Source organism: Pan paniscus, chromosome 10 (assembly GCF_029289425.2).
Source record: "Pan paniscus chromosome 10, NHGRI_mPanPan1-v2.0_pri, whole genome shotgun sequence".
In the NCBI taxonomy this organism is placed as follows: domain Eukaryota; kingdom Metazoa; phylum Chordata; class Mammalia; order Primates; family Hominidae; genus Pan; species Pan paniscus.
Genome location: NC_073259.2, coordinates 77,394,724 through 77,411,380, shown reverse-complemented (window position 1 = coordinate 77,411,380; position 16,657 = coordinate 77,394,724). Strand labels below are relative to the sequence as shown.

General features: G+C 40.5%; 1 protein-coding gene across 2 annotated transcripts in view; it reads right to left on the bottom strand.

Moving 5' to 3' along the window:
* Nucleotides 1-16,657, bottom strand: part of YEATS4 (YEATS domain containing 4) — a 31,248-nt gene that overhangs the window by 6,977 nt on the left and 7,614 nt on the right. For both annotated transcript variants that reach the window (XM_003808721.4, XM_008960772.4), the window contains 2 exons: nt 13,039-13,131; nt 12,863-12,950 (listed from right to left, as the gene is read on the bottom strand). In XM_003808721.4, coding sequence (XP_003808769.1) covers nt 12,863-12,950; nt 13,039-13,131 — 181 coding nt within the window. The remainder of the gene's footprint in view (nt 1-12,862; nt 12,951-13,038; nt 13,132-16,657) is intronic.

The window sequence follows — 16,657 nt, the reverse complement described above, 5'->3', positions numbered from 1 at the left end:
GCCAGGCTTCAAGACAGAGTTGTCCACAGTGTCTGTCTCCAATTTATCTTATCTGATGTTCTCTTATCCACTTCAAGTCATCTTCTGACCTTACTGTTCTCCTTACACTGCTCCTGTTAAAGTCATCAAGGAGCTCCATCTTACTCTATCCAATTACTGGGCCCTCATCTTACTTGACCTATCAGCAGTATGAGACACTCTCTAGTTCGTGATACACTTTTTTCACTTGGCTGTGAGGACACTACATGCACCTAGTTTTTCTCCCTCCATATTTGCTGTTTGTTCTTCATTCCCTTTGCTGGTTATCTCCTCAATCTTTAAATTTTGGAGTGCCCAGGTCTCTCAGTCTTTGGACCTCTTTTCTATCTTCACTTACTCCTTTGATGATACCGTTTGGTCTCATAATTTATAATTGTATTAACTTTCAAATTTATGTCTCCAGGCTAGACTTCTCCTCTCTTTGAATGCCAGGGTGCAACATCCTTCTCAACATCTCAACTTACATGTCTTACAGACATCCCACACCCATCATGTCCAAACTTGCACTTTTTTTTTTTTGAGACAGAATCTTGTTGTATTGTTCAGTCTGGCGTGCAGTCACATGACAACAGCTCATTAAAGCCTTGCCCTCCTGGGCTCAAGTAATCCCCCAACCTCAGCCTCCTGAGTAGCTGGTACTACAGGAATGTGCCACCACACCCAGAAAATTAAAAAAAATTTTTTTGTAGAGATGGGGTCTCACTACATTGCTCAGGCTAGTCTTGAAGTCCTGGGCTCAGGCAATCCTCCCATGCTAGCCCCCCTAATGTGCTGTGATTATAGGCATGAGCCATCACACCTGGCCAGCCAAAGCTGTACTCTGAATTGCAAAAACCTGTTCCTCCAAGACCTCCCACCTGTGTAAAAAGCAATGACTTTTTTGGAGTTCCTCAGGCCCAAAACCATGTAAGTCATCCTTTGCTTTTCTTTCTCCAATACCTCATTATTCAAAACATCAGCAAATCCTCCTGTACCTATTTTCAAATCAGGTCCAAAATCTAATGTCTTCTCCCATTGCTATCACTCTGGTCCAAGCCACCATTCTACCAAATCTGAATTACTGGGACAGCCTCCACACACAGGAAAGAGTAAAGGGGACTTTGTCTTAAGCTTTGGTGCCAACTCCCCAATTCCATGCCTTGGCCCTTGGATGGCATCTCTGGACCTACCTAGGCCAAGAGGAGCCCACTGCCCTGAAGGGAAAGTCCCAGGCCTGGCAGTATTCAACACAAGCTGACTGAAGAGCCCTTGGGCCTTAAGTAAATATTTGTGGTACCCTGACAGAACTCCTTGTGGGCCTGTGGTAGTGGTGGACACGGGGAAAGAATCATCTGCCTGGAAAAAGGGGAGGGAAGAATGGGAAGGATGCTGTCTTGTAGCTTGGGTGCCAGCTCAGCCACAGTAAAACAGAGCACCAGGATTATTCCTAAGGTTTCCAACTCCAGGCCCTGGCTCCTGGACAGAATCTCTGGACCTACCCGCAGCCCAGGGAAACTCAGTGCCCTTAAGGGATGGACACAAGCTAATCAAATTAATGATTTAAGACAGTCTGTTATTTGGCTTGGAGATTGGGTGGTGAGTCTTGAACATCGCATGCAAATGCAGTGCAACTGGAATACTTTGGATTTCTGTATCATCCCCTATTCCTATAATGAGACTGATCATTTCATGGGAAATGGTCAAAGGACGCCTTCTGGGTAGGGAAGATAATTTATCATTGGACATAACGAAATTAAAGAAACATATTTTTGAAGCCTCTCAAGCTCACTTATCCATTGTGCCTGGAGCTGAGGCGTTAGATCAGGTGGCAGAAAATCTTTATGGATTAAACCCCACGACTTGGATTAAGTCTATTGGGGGCTCCACTGTAGTAAATTGTGGAATTACATTTCTCTGTTTAATCAGCTTGTTTTTAGTGTGCCGGACCAGTCAAAGAATCCTGGGTAAAAATCAAGAGAATGAACAAGCCTTCATCACCATGGCACATTTATATAAAAAGAAAGGGAGAGATGTTGCGGGAAGTCAGGAACCCCGAACAGAGGGAACGGCTGAAGCCATGGCAGAAGAACATAAATTGTGAAGATTTCATGGACATTTATTAGTTCCCCAAATTAATACTTTTATAATTTCTTACGCCTGTCTTTACTACAATCTCTGAACATAAATTGTGAAGATTTCATGGACACTTATCACTTCCCCAATCAATACCCTTGTGATTTCCTATGCCTGTCTTTACTTTAATCTCTTAATCCCGTCATCTTTGTAAGCTGAGGAGGATGTATGTCACCTCAGGACCCTGTGATGATTGCGTTAACTGCACAAATTGTTTGTAGAGCATGTGTGTTTGAACAATATGAAATCTGGGCACCTTGAAAAAAGAACAGGATAACAGCAATGTTCAAGGAACAAGAGAGATAACCTTAAACTCTGACTGCTGGTGAGCCGGGCAGAACAGAGCCATATTTCTCTTCTTTCAAAAGCAAATGGCAGAAATATCGCTGAATTCTTTTTCTCAGCAAGGAACATCCCTGAGAAAGAGAATGTGTCCCTGAGGGTAAGCCTCTGAAATGGCTGCTTCAGGGGCGGCTGTCTTTTACGGTCGCAGCTGTAGGGATGAAATAAGCCCCAGTCTCCCGTAGCACTCCCAGGCTTATTAGGACTAGGAAATTCCTGCCTAATAAATTTTGGTCAGACCGGTTGCCTGCTCTCAAACCCTGTCTCCTGATGAGATGTTATCAATGACAATATGTGCCCAAAACTTCACTAGCAATTTTAGTTTTGCCCCGGTCCTGTGATCTCGCCCTGCCTCCATTTGCCTTGTGATATCTTATTACCTTGTGAAGCATGTGATCTCTGTGACCCAGACCCTATTCATACACTCCCTCCCCTTTTGAAAATCACTAATAAAAACTTGCTGGTTTTGCGGCTTGTGGGGCATCATGGAACCTGCCAACATGTGATGTCTCCCCTGGACACCCAGCTTTAAAATTTCTCTCTTTCGTACTCTGTCCCTTTATTTCTCAGACTGGCCGACACTTAGGGAAAATAGGAAAGAACCTATGTGAAATATTGGGGGTGAATTTCACCTGATATCTGGCTGAATTTCCCCTGATACTGGCTGACTTCATCACCTGCTGATTATAGAGCCTTAGGGCCTCACACAAACATAGGTGGCAGCCAGGCAGCGGTTACAGTGGGCCTTGGGCAAGACCCAGTAATGTGCTGGCTTCAAGTCTGACCTAAGGCAGTCCCAGTGGTGGTGGCTAAAGGGGTGCTTGTGTCATCCCTCCTCAGGTCCAGGCAGTTCAGCACAGAAACAGAAACTCCGTTTGTTTGGGAGAAAGTAAGGGACGAGAACAAGAGTCTCTGCCTGCTAATCCAGAGGATTCTTCTGGATCTTATCCAAGACCACCAAAGTGGTACCCTACAAATCTGCAAGAACCACAGCATTACTGGGCCTTGGGGTATCCCCTAATGCAGATATGGCTGCAGTGACCAAAAATTTAGATCACAACACCTAAGTTCCTTCAAATACCTGGAAAGCCTGCCCAAGGACAAGTACAACAAGCCTAGATTACAAAGACTATAATAAAAACCTAACTCTGCAATGCCCAGACGTTGATGAATATCAACAAGTATCAAGACCATCCAGGAAAACATGACCTCACCAAACGAGCTAAATAAGGCATCAGTGACCAATCTCTAACAGAGATATGTGACCTTTCAGAAAGATAACTCAAAATAGCTGTTTTGAGGAAACTCAAAAGAAATTCAAGATAACACAGATAAAGAATTTAGAATCCTATCACATAAATTTAATAAATAAATGGAAATTAAAAGAATTGAGCAGAAATGCTGGAGTTGAAAACACCACTGACATATGGAAGAATGCATCAGTCACTTAATAGCAGAACTGATCAAGCAGAACAAAGAATTAGTGGGCTTGAAGAGAGGCTATTTGCAAATTCACAGTGAGAGGAGACAAGAGAAAATGAAGCACATCTACAAGTTCTAGAAAATAACCTAGAAAAGGGGAAATCCAGGCCAGGTGCAGCAGCTCACACCTATGATCCCAGCACTTTGGGAGGCCAAGGAGGGAGGACTGCTTGAGCCCAGGAGTTCGAGACTAGCCTGGGCAACATGGCAAAACCCCATCTCCACCAAAAAAAAAAAAAAAATTATCTGGGCATAGTGGTGGCATGTGCCTGTGGGTCCCAGCTACTCAGGAGGCTGAGGTGAGAGGATTGCTTGAACCCGGAAGGTGGAGGTTGCAGTGAGCCAAGATCATGCCACTGCACTCCAGCCTGGGTGACAAAGTCAGGACCTGTCTCAAAATAAAAAGGCAGGGTGGGGGTAGAATCTAAGAGTTATTGACCTTAATTAAAGAGGAGATAGAGAGAGGAGTAGAAAGTTTATTCAAAGGGATAATAATAAAGAACTTCCCAAATTCAGGGAAAAATATCAATATTCAAGTACAAGAAGGTTATAGAACACCAAGGAGATTTAACACACAGAAGACACCTCAAGGCAGTTTATAATCAAACTCATAAATCTCAAGGATAAAGAAAGGATCCTAAAAACAACAAGAGGAAATAAACACAAAAACAAGTAACATACAATGGAGCTCTAATACATCTGGTAGTGGACTTTTCAGTGGAAACTTTACAGGCCAGTAGAAAGTGGCATGACATTTAAAGTGCTGAAGGAAAAAAAGCCTTTTGTCCTAGAATAGTACATCTGGTGAAAATAGCCTTCGAACATGGAGAAATGCTTTCCCAAACAAAAGCTGAGAGATTTCATCAACACCAGAGCTGCCCTACAAGAAATGCTGAAGAGTTCTTCAATCTGAAAGAAAAGCATGTTAATAAGTAATGTGAAATCACCTGAAGATACAAAACTCACTGGCAAGTAAACAGAAAAACAAAGAATATTATTACATTGTAATTGCAGTTTGTAAACTACACAAGTCTTAGGTAGAAATATGAAAAGATGAACCGATCAAAAATAATAACTACAATTTTTCAAGACATAGATAGCAATAAGATATAAATAGAAACAACAAAAAGTTAAAAGTGGGGAGATGAAGTTAAAATATAAAGTGTTTATTGCTTTCTTTTTGCTTGCTTGTTTATGCAATCAGTGTTAAGCTGTCATCAGTTTAAAACAACGGGTTATAGGATATTATTTGCAAGCTTCATGGTAAGCTCAAACCTAGAAACATAAAAGAGAAACACAAAAATAAAAAGAAATTAAAATATACCACCAGAGAAAATCACCTTCACTAAAAGGAAAACAGGAAGGAAGGAAAGAAGAAAGAGAAGACCATCAAACAATCAGAAAAATAAAATGGTGGAAGTCCTTACTTATCAATACTAATGAATGTAAATATAATATCAATGAATGTAAATGGACTAAAGTCTCCAATCAAAAGACACAGAGTGGCTGAATGGATGAAAAAACAAGACCCAATGATGTACTGCCTCCAGGAAACACACTTCACCCATAAAGACACACGTAGACTGAAAATAAAGGGATGGAAAAAGATATTGCGTGCAAATGAAAAAAAAAGATATTGCATGCAAAATCAAAAAAGAGCAGGAGTAGCAATACTGACATCAGACAAACAGATTGCACAACAAAAACTATAAAAAGAGACAGGGTTGTTATATAATAATAAAGGAGTCAATTCAGCAAGAGGATATAACAATTGTAAACATATATGCACCCAACAGTGGAGCAGTCAGATACATAAAGCAAATATTATTAGAGTTTAAGAGAGATAGACCCCAATACAACAATACCTGGCATCGTCAACATCCAACTTTCAGCACTGAACAGATCATCCAGACAGAAAATCAACAAAAAAATACCACTGGACTTAATCTGCAAAATAGGCCAAATGGACCTAATAGGTATTTACAGAACATTTCATCAAATGGCTACAGAATACACATTCTTCTCCTGACCTCATGGATCATTCTCAAGGATAAAGACCATATGTTAGGCCACAAAACAAGTCATAAAACATTTTTTTAAAAAAAGCAAGTAATGTGAAGTATCTTCTCTGACTACAATGGAATAAAATTAGAAATCAATAACAAGAGGAATTCTGGAAACTATACAAACACATGGAATTTAAACAATATGCTTCTGAATGACCAGTGGGTCAATGAAGAGATTAAGAATTGAAAAACTGGGTCAGGTGCGGAGGCTCACACCTATAATCCCAGCACTTTGGGAGGCTGAGGTGGGAGGATCGCTTGAAGGCAAGCGTTCAAGACCAGCCTGGTAAACACAGCGAGATCCCCAGCTCCAAAAAAGTTAGAAAGAAAGAAAGGAGGGAAGGAGGAAAGGAAGGAAGGAAGGAAGGACAGATGGAAACTGAAAAATTTATTGAAACAGATAATGGAAACAACACAGCAAAAGCAGTACTCAGAGGGAAATGTGTAGCTTTAAATGTCTCTAGCAAAATAGAGGAAAAACTTCAAATAAAATATCTAACGATGTATTGTAAAAAATGAGAAAAGCAAGAGCAAACCAAACCCAAAGTTAGTAGAGGAAAAAAGATCAGAGTAAAAATAAATAAAATTGAAATGAAGAAAAAATACAAGCCCAATGAAACAAGAAGTTGGTTTTCTGAAAAGATAAACAAAACTGACAAATTTTTAGCCAGATTAAGAAAAAAGAGAAAACTCAAAGGATGAAAAAGGAGACATTAAAACTGACAGTGCAGAAATTCAAAGGATCATTAGTGGCCACTATGAGCAATTATATGCCAATAAATTAGAAAATCTAGAAGAAATGGATAAATTCCTAGACACATACAACCTACCAAGATTGAATCATGAAGAAATCCAAAACCTGAACAGACCAGTAACAAGCAACAAGATTGAAGCTGTAGTAAAAAGTCTCCCAGCAAAGAAAAGCCCAGGACCCAATGGCTTCACTGTTGAATTTTACCAAACATTTGAAGAAGAACTAATACCAACCCTACTCAAACTATTCCAAAAAATTGAGAAAATAATACTTCCAAACTCATTCTATGAGGCCACTATTACCTAGACACCAAAACCAAAGGTACATCAAAAAAAGAAAACCACAGGCCAATATCCCTGATGAACACTGATGCAAAAATCCATAACAAAACACTAGCAAAAAGAATTCAACAACACCTTAAAAAGATCATTCATCGTGACCAAGCGGGATTTATCCTAGGGATGTAAGAATCGCTCAACATGAGCAAATCAATGTGATACCTCATATTGACAGAATGATGGACAAAAACCATATGATCATTTCAATTGATGCTGAAAAAGGATCTGATAAAATTCAGCAGAAGTCAAATTAGCCTTGTTTGTAGATGATATTATCATTATTTATTTATTTATTTATTTTGAGAGAGAGTCTCACTCTGTTGCCTAGGCTGGAGTGCAGTGACACAATCTCGGCTCATTGCAACCTCCGCCTCCCAGGTTCAAGCAATTCTCCTGCCTCTGCCACACGAGTAGCTGGGATTACAGGCACATGCCACCATGCTCGGTTAATTTTTATAGTTTTAGCAGAGACAGGGTTTCGCCACGTTGGCCAGCCTGGTCTTGAACTCCTGACCTCAGGTGATCCATCTGCCTTGGCCTCCCAAAGTGCTGGGATTACAGGCGTGAGCCACCACACCCAGCCTGTAGATGATATTATATTTGGAAAAACCTAAAGACTCCACCAAAAAAGCTATTGAGTTGATAAACAAATTCAGTAAAATTGCAGGATACAAAATCAACATACAAAAAAATCAGTAGCATCTCTGTATGCCAACAGTGAACAATCTGAAAATGAAATCAAGAAAGAAGTCTCCCCCTCCCCCTCCCTCTCTGCGCGGTCTCCCTCTGATGCCGAGCCCAGGCTGGACTGTACTGCCGCCATCTCGGCTCACTGCAACCTCCCTGCCTGATTCTCCTGCCTCAGCCTGCTGAGTGCCTGGGATTGCAGGCGCGCACCACCACGCCTGACCGGTTTTTGTATTTTTTGGTGGAGACTGGGTTTCGCCGTGTTGGCCGGGCTGGTCTCCAGCTCCTGACCGCGAGTGATCTGCCAGCCTTGGCCTCCCGAGGTGCCGGGATTGCAGACGGAGTCTCGCTCACTCAGTGCTCAATGTTGCCCAGGCTGGAGCGCAGTGGCGTGATCTCTGCTCGCTACAACCTCCATCTCCCAGCCGCCTGCCTTGGCCTCCCAAAGGGCCGAGATTACAGCCTCTGCCCGGCCGCCACCCCGTCTAGGAAGTGAGGAGCGTCTCTGCCTGGCCGCCCATCGTCTGGGATGTGAGGAGCCCCTCTGCCCAGCCGCCCAGTCTGGGAAGTGAGGAGCGCCTCTTCCCGGCCGTCATCCCGTCTAGGAAGTGAGGAGCGTCTCTGCCTGGCAGCCCATCCTCTGGGATGTGGGGAGCGCCTCTGCCCCGCCGCCCCGTCTGAGATGTGAAGAGCGCCTCTGCCCGGCCGCGACCCCGTCTGGAAACTGAGGAGTGTCTCTGCCCCACCGCCACCCCGTCTGGGAGGTGAGGAGCGTCTCTGACCGGCTGCCCCGTCTGAGAAGTGAGGAGCCCCTACGCCCGGCAGCTGCCCCGTCTGGGAAGTAAGGAGCCCCTCCGCCCAGCAGCCACCCTGTCAGGGAAGTGAGGAGCGTCTCCGCCCGACAGCTGCCCCGTCTGGGAGGTGGGGGGCAGCCCCCGCCCGGCTAGCTGCCCCGTCCGGGAGGTGGGGGGGCAGCCCCCACCCGGCCGCCGCCCTGTCTGGGAGGTGGGGGGCGCCCCTGCCCGGCCACCCTGTCTGGGAAGTGAGGAGCCCCTCTGCCCGGCCGCCACCCCGTCTGGAAGGTGTACCCAACAGCTCATTGAGAACAGGCCATGATGACGATGGCGGTTTTGTCCAATAGAAAAGGGGGAAATGTGGGGAAAAGAGAGAGATCAGATTGTTACTGTGTCTGTGTAGAAAGAAGTAGATGTAGGAGACTCCATTTTGTTGTGTACTAAGAATAATTCTTCTGCCTTGGGATGCTGTTAATCCATAACCTTACCCCCAACCCCGTGTTCTCTGAAACATGTGCTGTGTCCACTAAGGGTTAAATGGATTAAGGGCGGTGCAAGATGTGCTTTGTTAAACAGATGCTTGAAGGCAGCATACTCATTAAGAGTCATCACCACTCCCTAATCTCAAGTACCCAGGGACACAAACACTGCGGAAGGCAGCAGGGCCCTCTGCCTAGGAAAACCAGAGACCTTTGTTCACATGTTTATCTGCTGACCTTCCCTCCACTATTGTCCTATGACCCTGCCAAATCCCCCTCTCCGAGAAACACCCAAGAATGATCAATAAATACTAAAAAATTAAATAAAAAAAAGAAAGTAATCTCATTTACCACAGCTACAAATTAAATAACTAGGAATTAACCAAAGAAGTGAAAGATATGTACAATGAGAAATATAAAACAGTAATGAAAGAAACGGAAGAGAACACACAGAAAAGGAAAGATATTCCATGTTCATGAACTGGAAAATCAATATTGTTAAAATGCCCATACTTTCCAAAGCAATCTAAAGATTCACTGCAATCCCTATCAAAATACAAATGACATTCTTCACAGAAATAGAAAAAAAAAACAAAACCTAAAATTTATGTGGAACCACAAAAGATCCAGAATAGCCTAAGTTATCCTCCGCAAAAAGAACAAAACTGGAGGAATCACCTGACTTCAAATTATACTACAGAGCTATAGTAACCACAACAGCATGGTACTTGCAGAAAAAGAGACACATAAACCAACGGAACAGACTAGAGAACCCAGAAACAAATCCACACACTTACAGGGAACTCATTTTTGACAAAGGTGCCAAGAATATATACTTGAGGAAAAAAACGGTCTCTTCAATAAATAGTGCCAGGAAATCTGGATATCTATATGCAGAAGAATGAAACTAGACTCCTATCTCTCGCCATATACAAAAATCAAATTAAAATGGATTAAAGACTTAAATCTAAGATCTCAAACTATTAAACTACTAAAAGAAAACATTGGGGAAACTCTCTAGGACACTGGACTGGACAAAGATTTCTTGTGTAATACCCTATAAACACAGGCAACCAAGGCAAAAATGGATTAACGGGATCACATCAAGTTAAAAAACTTCTGTACCACAAAGGAAACAACAAAGTGAAGAGACAACACACAGAATGGAAGAAAATATCTGCAAACTACCCATCTGTCAAAGAATTAATAATCAGAATATATAAGGAGCTCGAACAACTCCTTAAGAATCTGATTTTAAAACGGGCAAAAGATCTGAATAGACATTTATCAAAAGATGACATACAAATGGCAAACAGGTATACGAAAAGGTGCTCAACATCACTGATCATCAGAAAAATGCAAATTAAAACTACAATGAGATGTCATCTCATGCCTGTTAAAATGGCTGTTATCGAAAAGACAGGCAATAACAAATGCAGGCGAGGATGGAGAGAAAAGGGAACCCTTATATACTGTTGGTGGGAATGTAAATTAGTAAAACCACTATGGCCAACACTTTGGAGATTCCTCAAAAAACAAAAAATAGAGCTATATGATCCAGCAATCCCACTGCTAGGTATATATCCAAAAGAAAATAAGTCAGTATATCAAAAAGATATCTGCACTTCCATGTTTATGTTATTGCAGTACTATTCACAATAGCCAAGATTTGAAAGCAACCCAAGTGTCCATCAACAGATGAATGGATAAAGAAAATATGGTACATATACACAACAGAGTACTATTCAGCCATAAAAAAGGAATGAAATCCTGTCATTCCAAACAACATGGATGGAACTTAAGGTCATTATATTAAGTGAAGTAAGCCAGGCACAGAAAGATAAACATTATATATTCTCACTTATTTGTGGGAGCTAAAAATTAAAACAACTAGGCTGGGTGTGGTGGCTCATGCCTGTAATCCTAGCACTTTGGGAGGCCAAGGTGGGTGGATTACCTGAGGTCAGGAGTTCGAGACCAGCTTGGCCAACATGGTGAAACCCTGTCTCTACTAAAAATATTAAAAAAATTAGCCAGGTATGGTGGTACACACCTGTAATCCCAGCTACTCGGGAGGCTGAGGGAGGAGAATCACTTGAGCCTGGGAGACAGAGGTTGCAGTGAGCCGAGATCATGCCACTGCCCTCCAGCCAGGCCAACAGAGCGAGGCTCTGTCTCAAAAAAAAAAAAACAAAAAACAAAAAAAACAACTCATGAGATACAGAAAACAGAGTAGAATGACGGTTACCAGAGGGTAGGAAGGGTAGTGGGTAGGTGGGTAAAGGATGGTTATTGGTACAAAAAATAGAAAGAATGAATAAATTAAGCATTTGATAGCACAACAGGGTGACTATAGTCAATAATAATGTAATTGTACATTTAAAAATAACTAAAAGAGTATATTTGGATTATTTGTAACAAAAAGGGTAAATGCTTGAGGTGATCGATATCTCATTTCCTGGATGTAATTTTTAGACATTGTATGCCTGTATCAAAATATCCCATGTACCCAGTAAATATATATACCTACAATATACCCACAAAATTAAACATTTTAAAGAAGTTAAATCTGATGTCATTCCTTTGCTCAAAACTCACAAATGACTTCACATCTCAGTTTAATAATCTGAAGCCCTCATAGTTACCCACAAGTCCCTATATGACCTAGTCCCCTATTAACTTCTCTGATCTCATCTCCCACTCCTCGTCCTCTTGTTCACTCTACTCTAGTCACACTGGACTTCTTGCTGTTTTTCAGCCATGCACTTACTTGAGGGCCTTTGTCCTCACTGCTCCCTCTACATATAATATCCTTCCCTTAGATCACTCCTTTACCCCTTTAGGTCTCCAAATGCTCAGAAAGCATTTCCTGACTGACATTTTGATATCAGTATCTAAAACTCCAACCATCTCGTCCCACCAAAGATGCTCCCTGCCCCACTTTGTTTGTCTCTATAGCACTTAATCACTACCTTATACTTCTTTGTTCTGTTTATTTAATACCTGTTTTCCTCCCACTAGAATGTAGGGCCCATGAGGATAGGGCTTTTTGTCTGATTCAGGCACTGCTCTAACCTCAGCAGCTAGCACCTAGAACAATGGTTGGCATTAACTGGTACTCACTATATATTGTAATGAATGAATAATCAAAGAAATGACTGAACAGTAACATCAGTGTTAACACAGGGATGTCAAATAGATTTCATATTAAATGCCAATTGCAAATGACTGAGAATAGATGCACAGATTAATGCGTACAGGATTCTGAGACCATGTCAGCTTAGAGAGAAAATACACATGACCGATTATCAATGTGGCATTCAGGTAGTCAACACTTGAGCATTAATCTGAAACTATGTAAAATGACATCAGCAAAAATATAAGATAAACTAGTTCACAGTATATAAAAGTATAATTATGGTTTGCAAGGTTCTTCACACAGATTTTGTTAGCAAAGACTAGTAAACAGAAAATGATAGGCTAAGCAAGACTAATAAAAAACTATACTTAAATGTAATTAGGGAATAAAACAGACATACTACTTCAGCGAATGTAAGAGGCTGTCTTTCACCCTTCTTGAAAGCAGGCCTACTTGGGAACAATTTAAAACATCCTTTTTACATGTTCCACTGTAATACAAACTGTGTTTTTTAACACCTAAAAACCTTACCTATATCATTTTTTTAAAGTGTAAAAGGCACGAACCATACAACCTTTTCACTATTACAGAATACGTTATTTTTCAGAATTATGAATGCATGGCACTTACATTCTGTTTCATGCTTATAGGCTCCTAATGTTAGCTGACGAGATGTTGTCAATAGTTGTTGCATCATTGCTGTTGGGTCTTGAAATATCTAATGGGATAAAATGAACAAAAACCCAATAACTTCAAAGTTCTCCAACTTCAAATGCTTTTAAACTATCATTATAAAATCTTCTTACCATTTCATCATAGAACTCTGAAACCACTGTCTTTTTCCCCAGCATTGCATTGGTGTCTGATTGAAACAGCTTTAGCAAATGATACAGGGTTACCTGTGAAATAGAAACAGATGTCAAATCTGTGCAATGGTTTTTATCATCATAAGACACTGGCATTTTTTTAACTGAAATAGAGACTGGAATAAGTATATACATGTCAAATTCATGATCTTGTTTCAACTGCAACTTATTGCAGCAAATCACCCAAATTTTCTGTACCTTTATTTTCCTATTAGATCCATTCATATCTACCTAACATGAATACTCTTTAGAGGGTAATTAAGAATCTGTTCAAGAATCTCTAGAGAGGAAACTAAAAATAACACAAGATAAAGCTATAGAAATTAAACTGAGAAATCACTAAAACATGAATTCTTTTACTTACACAAGTGGATTAATTGTGACTGCTTTGAAGATTAGAGTTTACAAATTTACTGTGGGGAATGAAAAAGTTCAGTGAGGGCAAGATAATTTCTTTGGGGATCTATAAGATTATTACATAGATGACATAATAAATAAATAAGTTGGTCAGTAATAATTCACTTTGGGAAGAGCAACATGTCTTCAAATACCTAAAAACAGGTATAGTAAGACATTAAAGGAAAAGCTTTGTAGCACAATGTGTGATTATTTTAGCAAAATAAAATCTAGTTCGGAAAACATCAGACTTCATGTTGAAGTTCTGAAAACCAGACCCCAAATAATTTTCTAAAAAGTTAGCTAGCATAATTGTAAGAGAATGGTACTCTTCAAAAAAGTCATGAAATAGGGAGCAAGGAAGGGTACACTGAAAAAGTCAGAAAATATAAAATTCCTTGCAACTGAATTTAAACAAGCACCATCAACTCCCCCTAAAGACAATCTAGCTCAATTAACAGAATGTCAGATTTCCCTGGACATGGCTCAGCAAGTGGAAATATCCTACTTAAAGGACATCTTCCAGGCTCAAGATGATGCACCAAGAATGTAGAAAGGGGAGGAGGGAAATGCACAGAATTCTACTAAAATAACAGCAAAATAAGAGAGCATGAATTACATATCAAATTATTTAAAGCAAATAATTTAACAAATTTCTGGAACAGACAGAAAGCAGATGAGTCTACCAAGAAGGATAATAAACAATGACAGAGAAAAACCACAACCTGAAAACTTAAGAAAACTGCCTAAGAGGTGTGAGCCAGAGCTCCCAGGAGCCCTACAGTGCTCCAAGCTCAGAACTGGCAAGTATCAAAGTCAAGAATGCTATGGGGTAGCTAGGCCTCTTGACTTTCCCTTCTCTCTCCACTCATAGACAAGAAAGCATATCTACCTTTAGTGCCTAGAATTTTTCTCCCCAACAATGAACTATGAAGAAAAAATAAGGACATTTCAGATGGGCAATATCTCTGAAAGTTTATTTCTCAGGCATCCTTTCTGAAAAAATTCCTTTGGCAAAATGAAAAAAGGAAACTTGGAAAGAGGACGAAAAAGGATCACCTATAATCAATCATTAGGCACTGAAAGATACTATCTGAAGCTGAGAAATCCAATATTAGGGATTTAAATATATGAGATGCACGGGAGTGAGTAATTTCTAGAGGAATTGAAAACAGGTAACTGTTAAAAAGCAGTTTTCTTGGAAAAGAGGTCAAAGATGGGATAAAGATGTTATGGGCTGAATTGTGACCTCCCTGCAAAAGGTATATTTTGTTTGAGATGGGGTTTTACTATGTTGCCCAGGCTGGTCTTGAATTCCTGATCTCAAATGATACTCCTGCCTCAGCCTCCCAAGTAACTGGGACTATAAATGCAGGCAAAAGATACGAAGCCCTAATTCTCAGTACCTGTGGATGTGACATTATTTGGAAACAGGGTCTTTGCAGGTGTAATTACAATGAAGTCATTAGGGTGGACCACAATCCAATATGACTGGTGTCCTTCGAAGAGAAGAAGACACAGAGACCAGGGAGAAAGATAAGGCCATGTGACAATGGAGGAAGATATTAGAGATATGTTGCCAAAAGCCAAGGAACATCTGGGGCTGGAAGAGGCAAGGAAAGATGCTCCCCTAAAGGCTTTGGAAAAAACATGGCCAACACCTTGATTTCAGACTTCTAGCCTTCAGATCTGTGGGAATAAATTTCTGTTGTTTTAATCCACCCAGTTTATGGTACCAGAAAACTAATACAGAAGACTTACACTTATTTCAAAAATCTTCTCTTAAAACCATGTGCACAACTGACTTTTACAATTAAAAAATTCTTACAATTACATTGTAAAACTGTCCTTCCCTAAATTTATTATTCAGACTTCCAGAGGCATTCATGCGGATATAGGCAATAAAAACATTTCAAGACAGATGTCTGTAATTTTGAGTGGTGTTTGAAAATTCTTAGAACAATGAAACTGCCTATACTTGCCTAGAAATCCCTATTTCTAGGAATGAAAACTCAATTTGACATTTTGCTTTTAGAAACAACCATTCTTTTCATAGTGGCTTGATCTGTATAATAGGTTACTGGGTAGCAGAAGTAAATCACAAGTTACCTTCCAACCAAGTTGTCTTTCTTAGATATTTTAAATAAACCTTCACTGGACATTTTCTGTAAGAGCTAACTATTGAAAAAGTACAATAGTTTAATAATACTAAAAAACCCTATAATATTTTTTAGAGAATAAAATTCAGGCCTATGTAAATCTATATGGGAATCTATTCAACAGATTAATCACCATAGCAGTGCAATAGGTTATACCTTTCTAAGAGTGACTTCAAGAGCTGTCTCATAATGAGGTTACAGGATACAATGATTTCTTTCATAGATTTATTTTCCAACTGGGGATAAGGGGTAACAGATGAGGAGACAGGGAGGTAAGGCAGCATATTCTCAAAATAAAAATGAAAACCCAGCAATCTTACAAAGTTAAAAAGAGCTTCTACTCTAGTAACATATGGGCTGCTTCTCTCTCCCTCTCAACATCTGCTAAATTCTATGCTCTCTTTTCCCTAATAAACTATTCTCATTAAGGTCAGTGTCTCATTTTTGTATCCTTCTCAATCCCTTAAACAATATCTTGCAAATAGCAGATATAATATTTAATAATTTCTTGGCCGGTCATGGTGGCTCATGCCTGTAATCCCAGCACCTTGGGAGGGCAAGGCGAGAGGAATGCTTGAGCCCAGGAGTTTGAGATCAGCCTGGGCAACATGGCAAGCCCCTATCTCTACAGAAAATAAAAAATTAACTCAGCATGGTGGCATGCATCTGTGGTCCCATCAACTGGGGAGGCTGAGGCAGAGGACTGTTTGAGGCCAGGAGGTAGAGGCTGCAGTGAGTTGTGTTTATGCCACTGTACTCCAGCCTGGGCAGCAGAGTGTAACTCTGTCTCAAAAGAAAAAAAAAATTATTGCCAAACAAAATATAACATGAGTGTGTTTTCCTGAAGGGCAACACAGATGGTAGGAGATCTAAAAACTTCATCACATGAAAACACAAAAAATGTTTAAATGAGCTATGGATGCTTACTCATGAGAAAAGAAAACTAAGGTAGGAATAGTAATCAGTAAAAAGTTCAGGAAAGCATAACAAAGTACAGCTTTCTT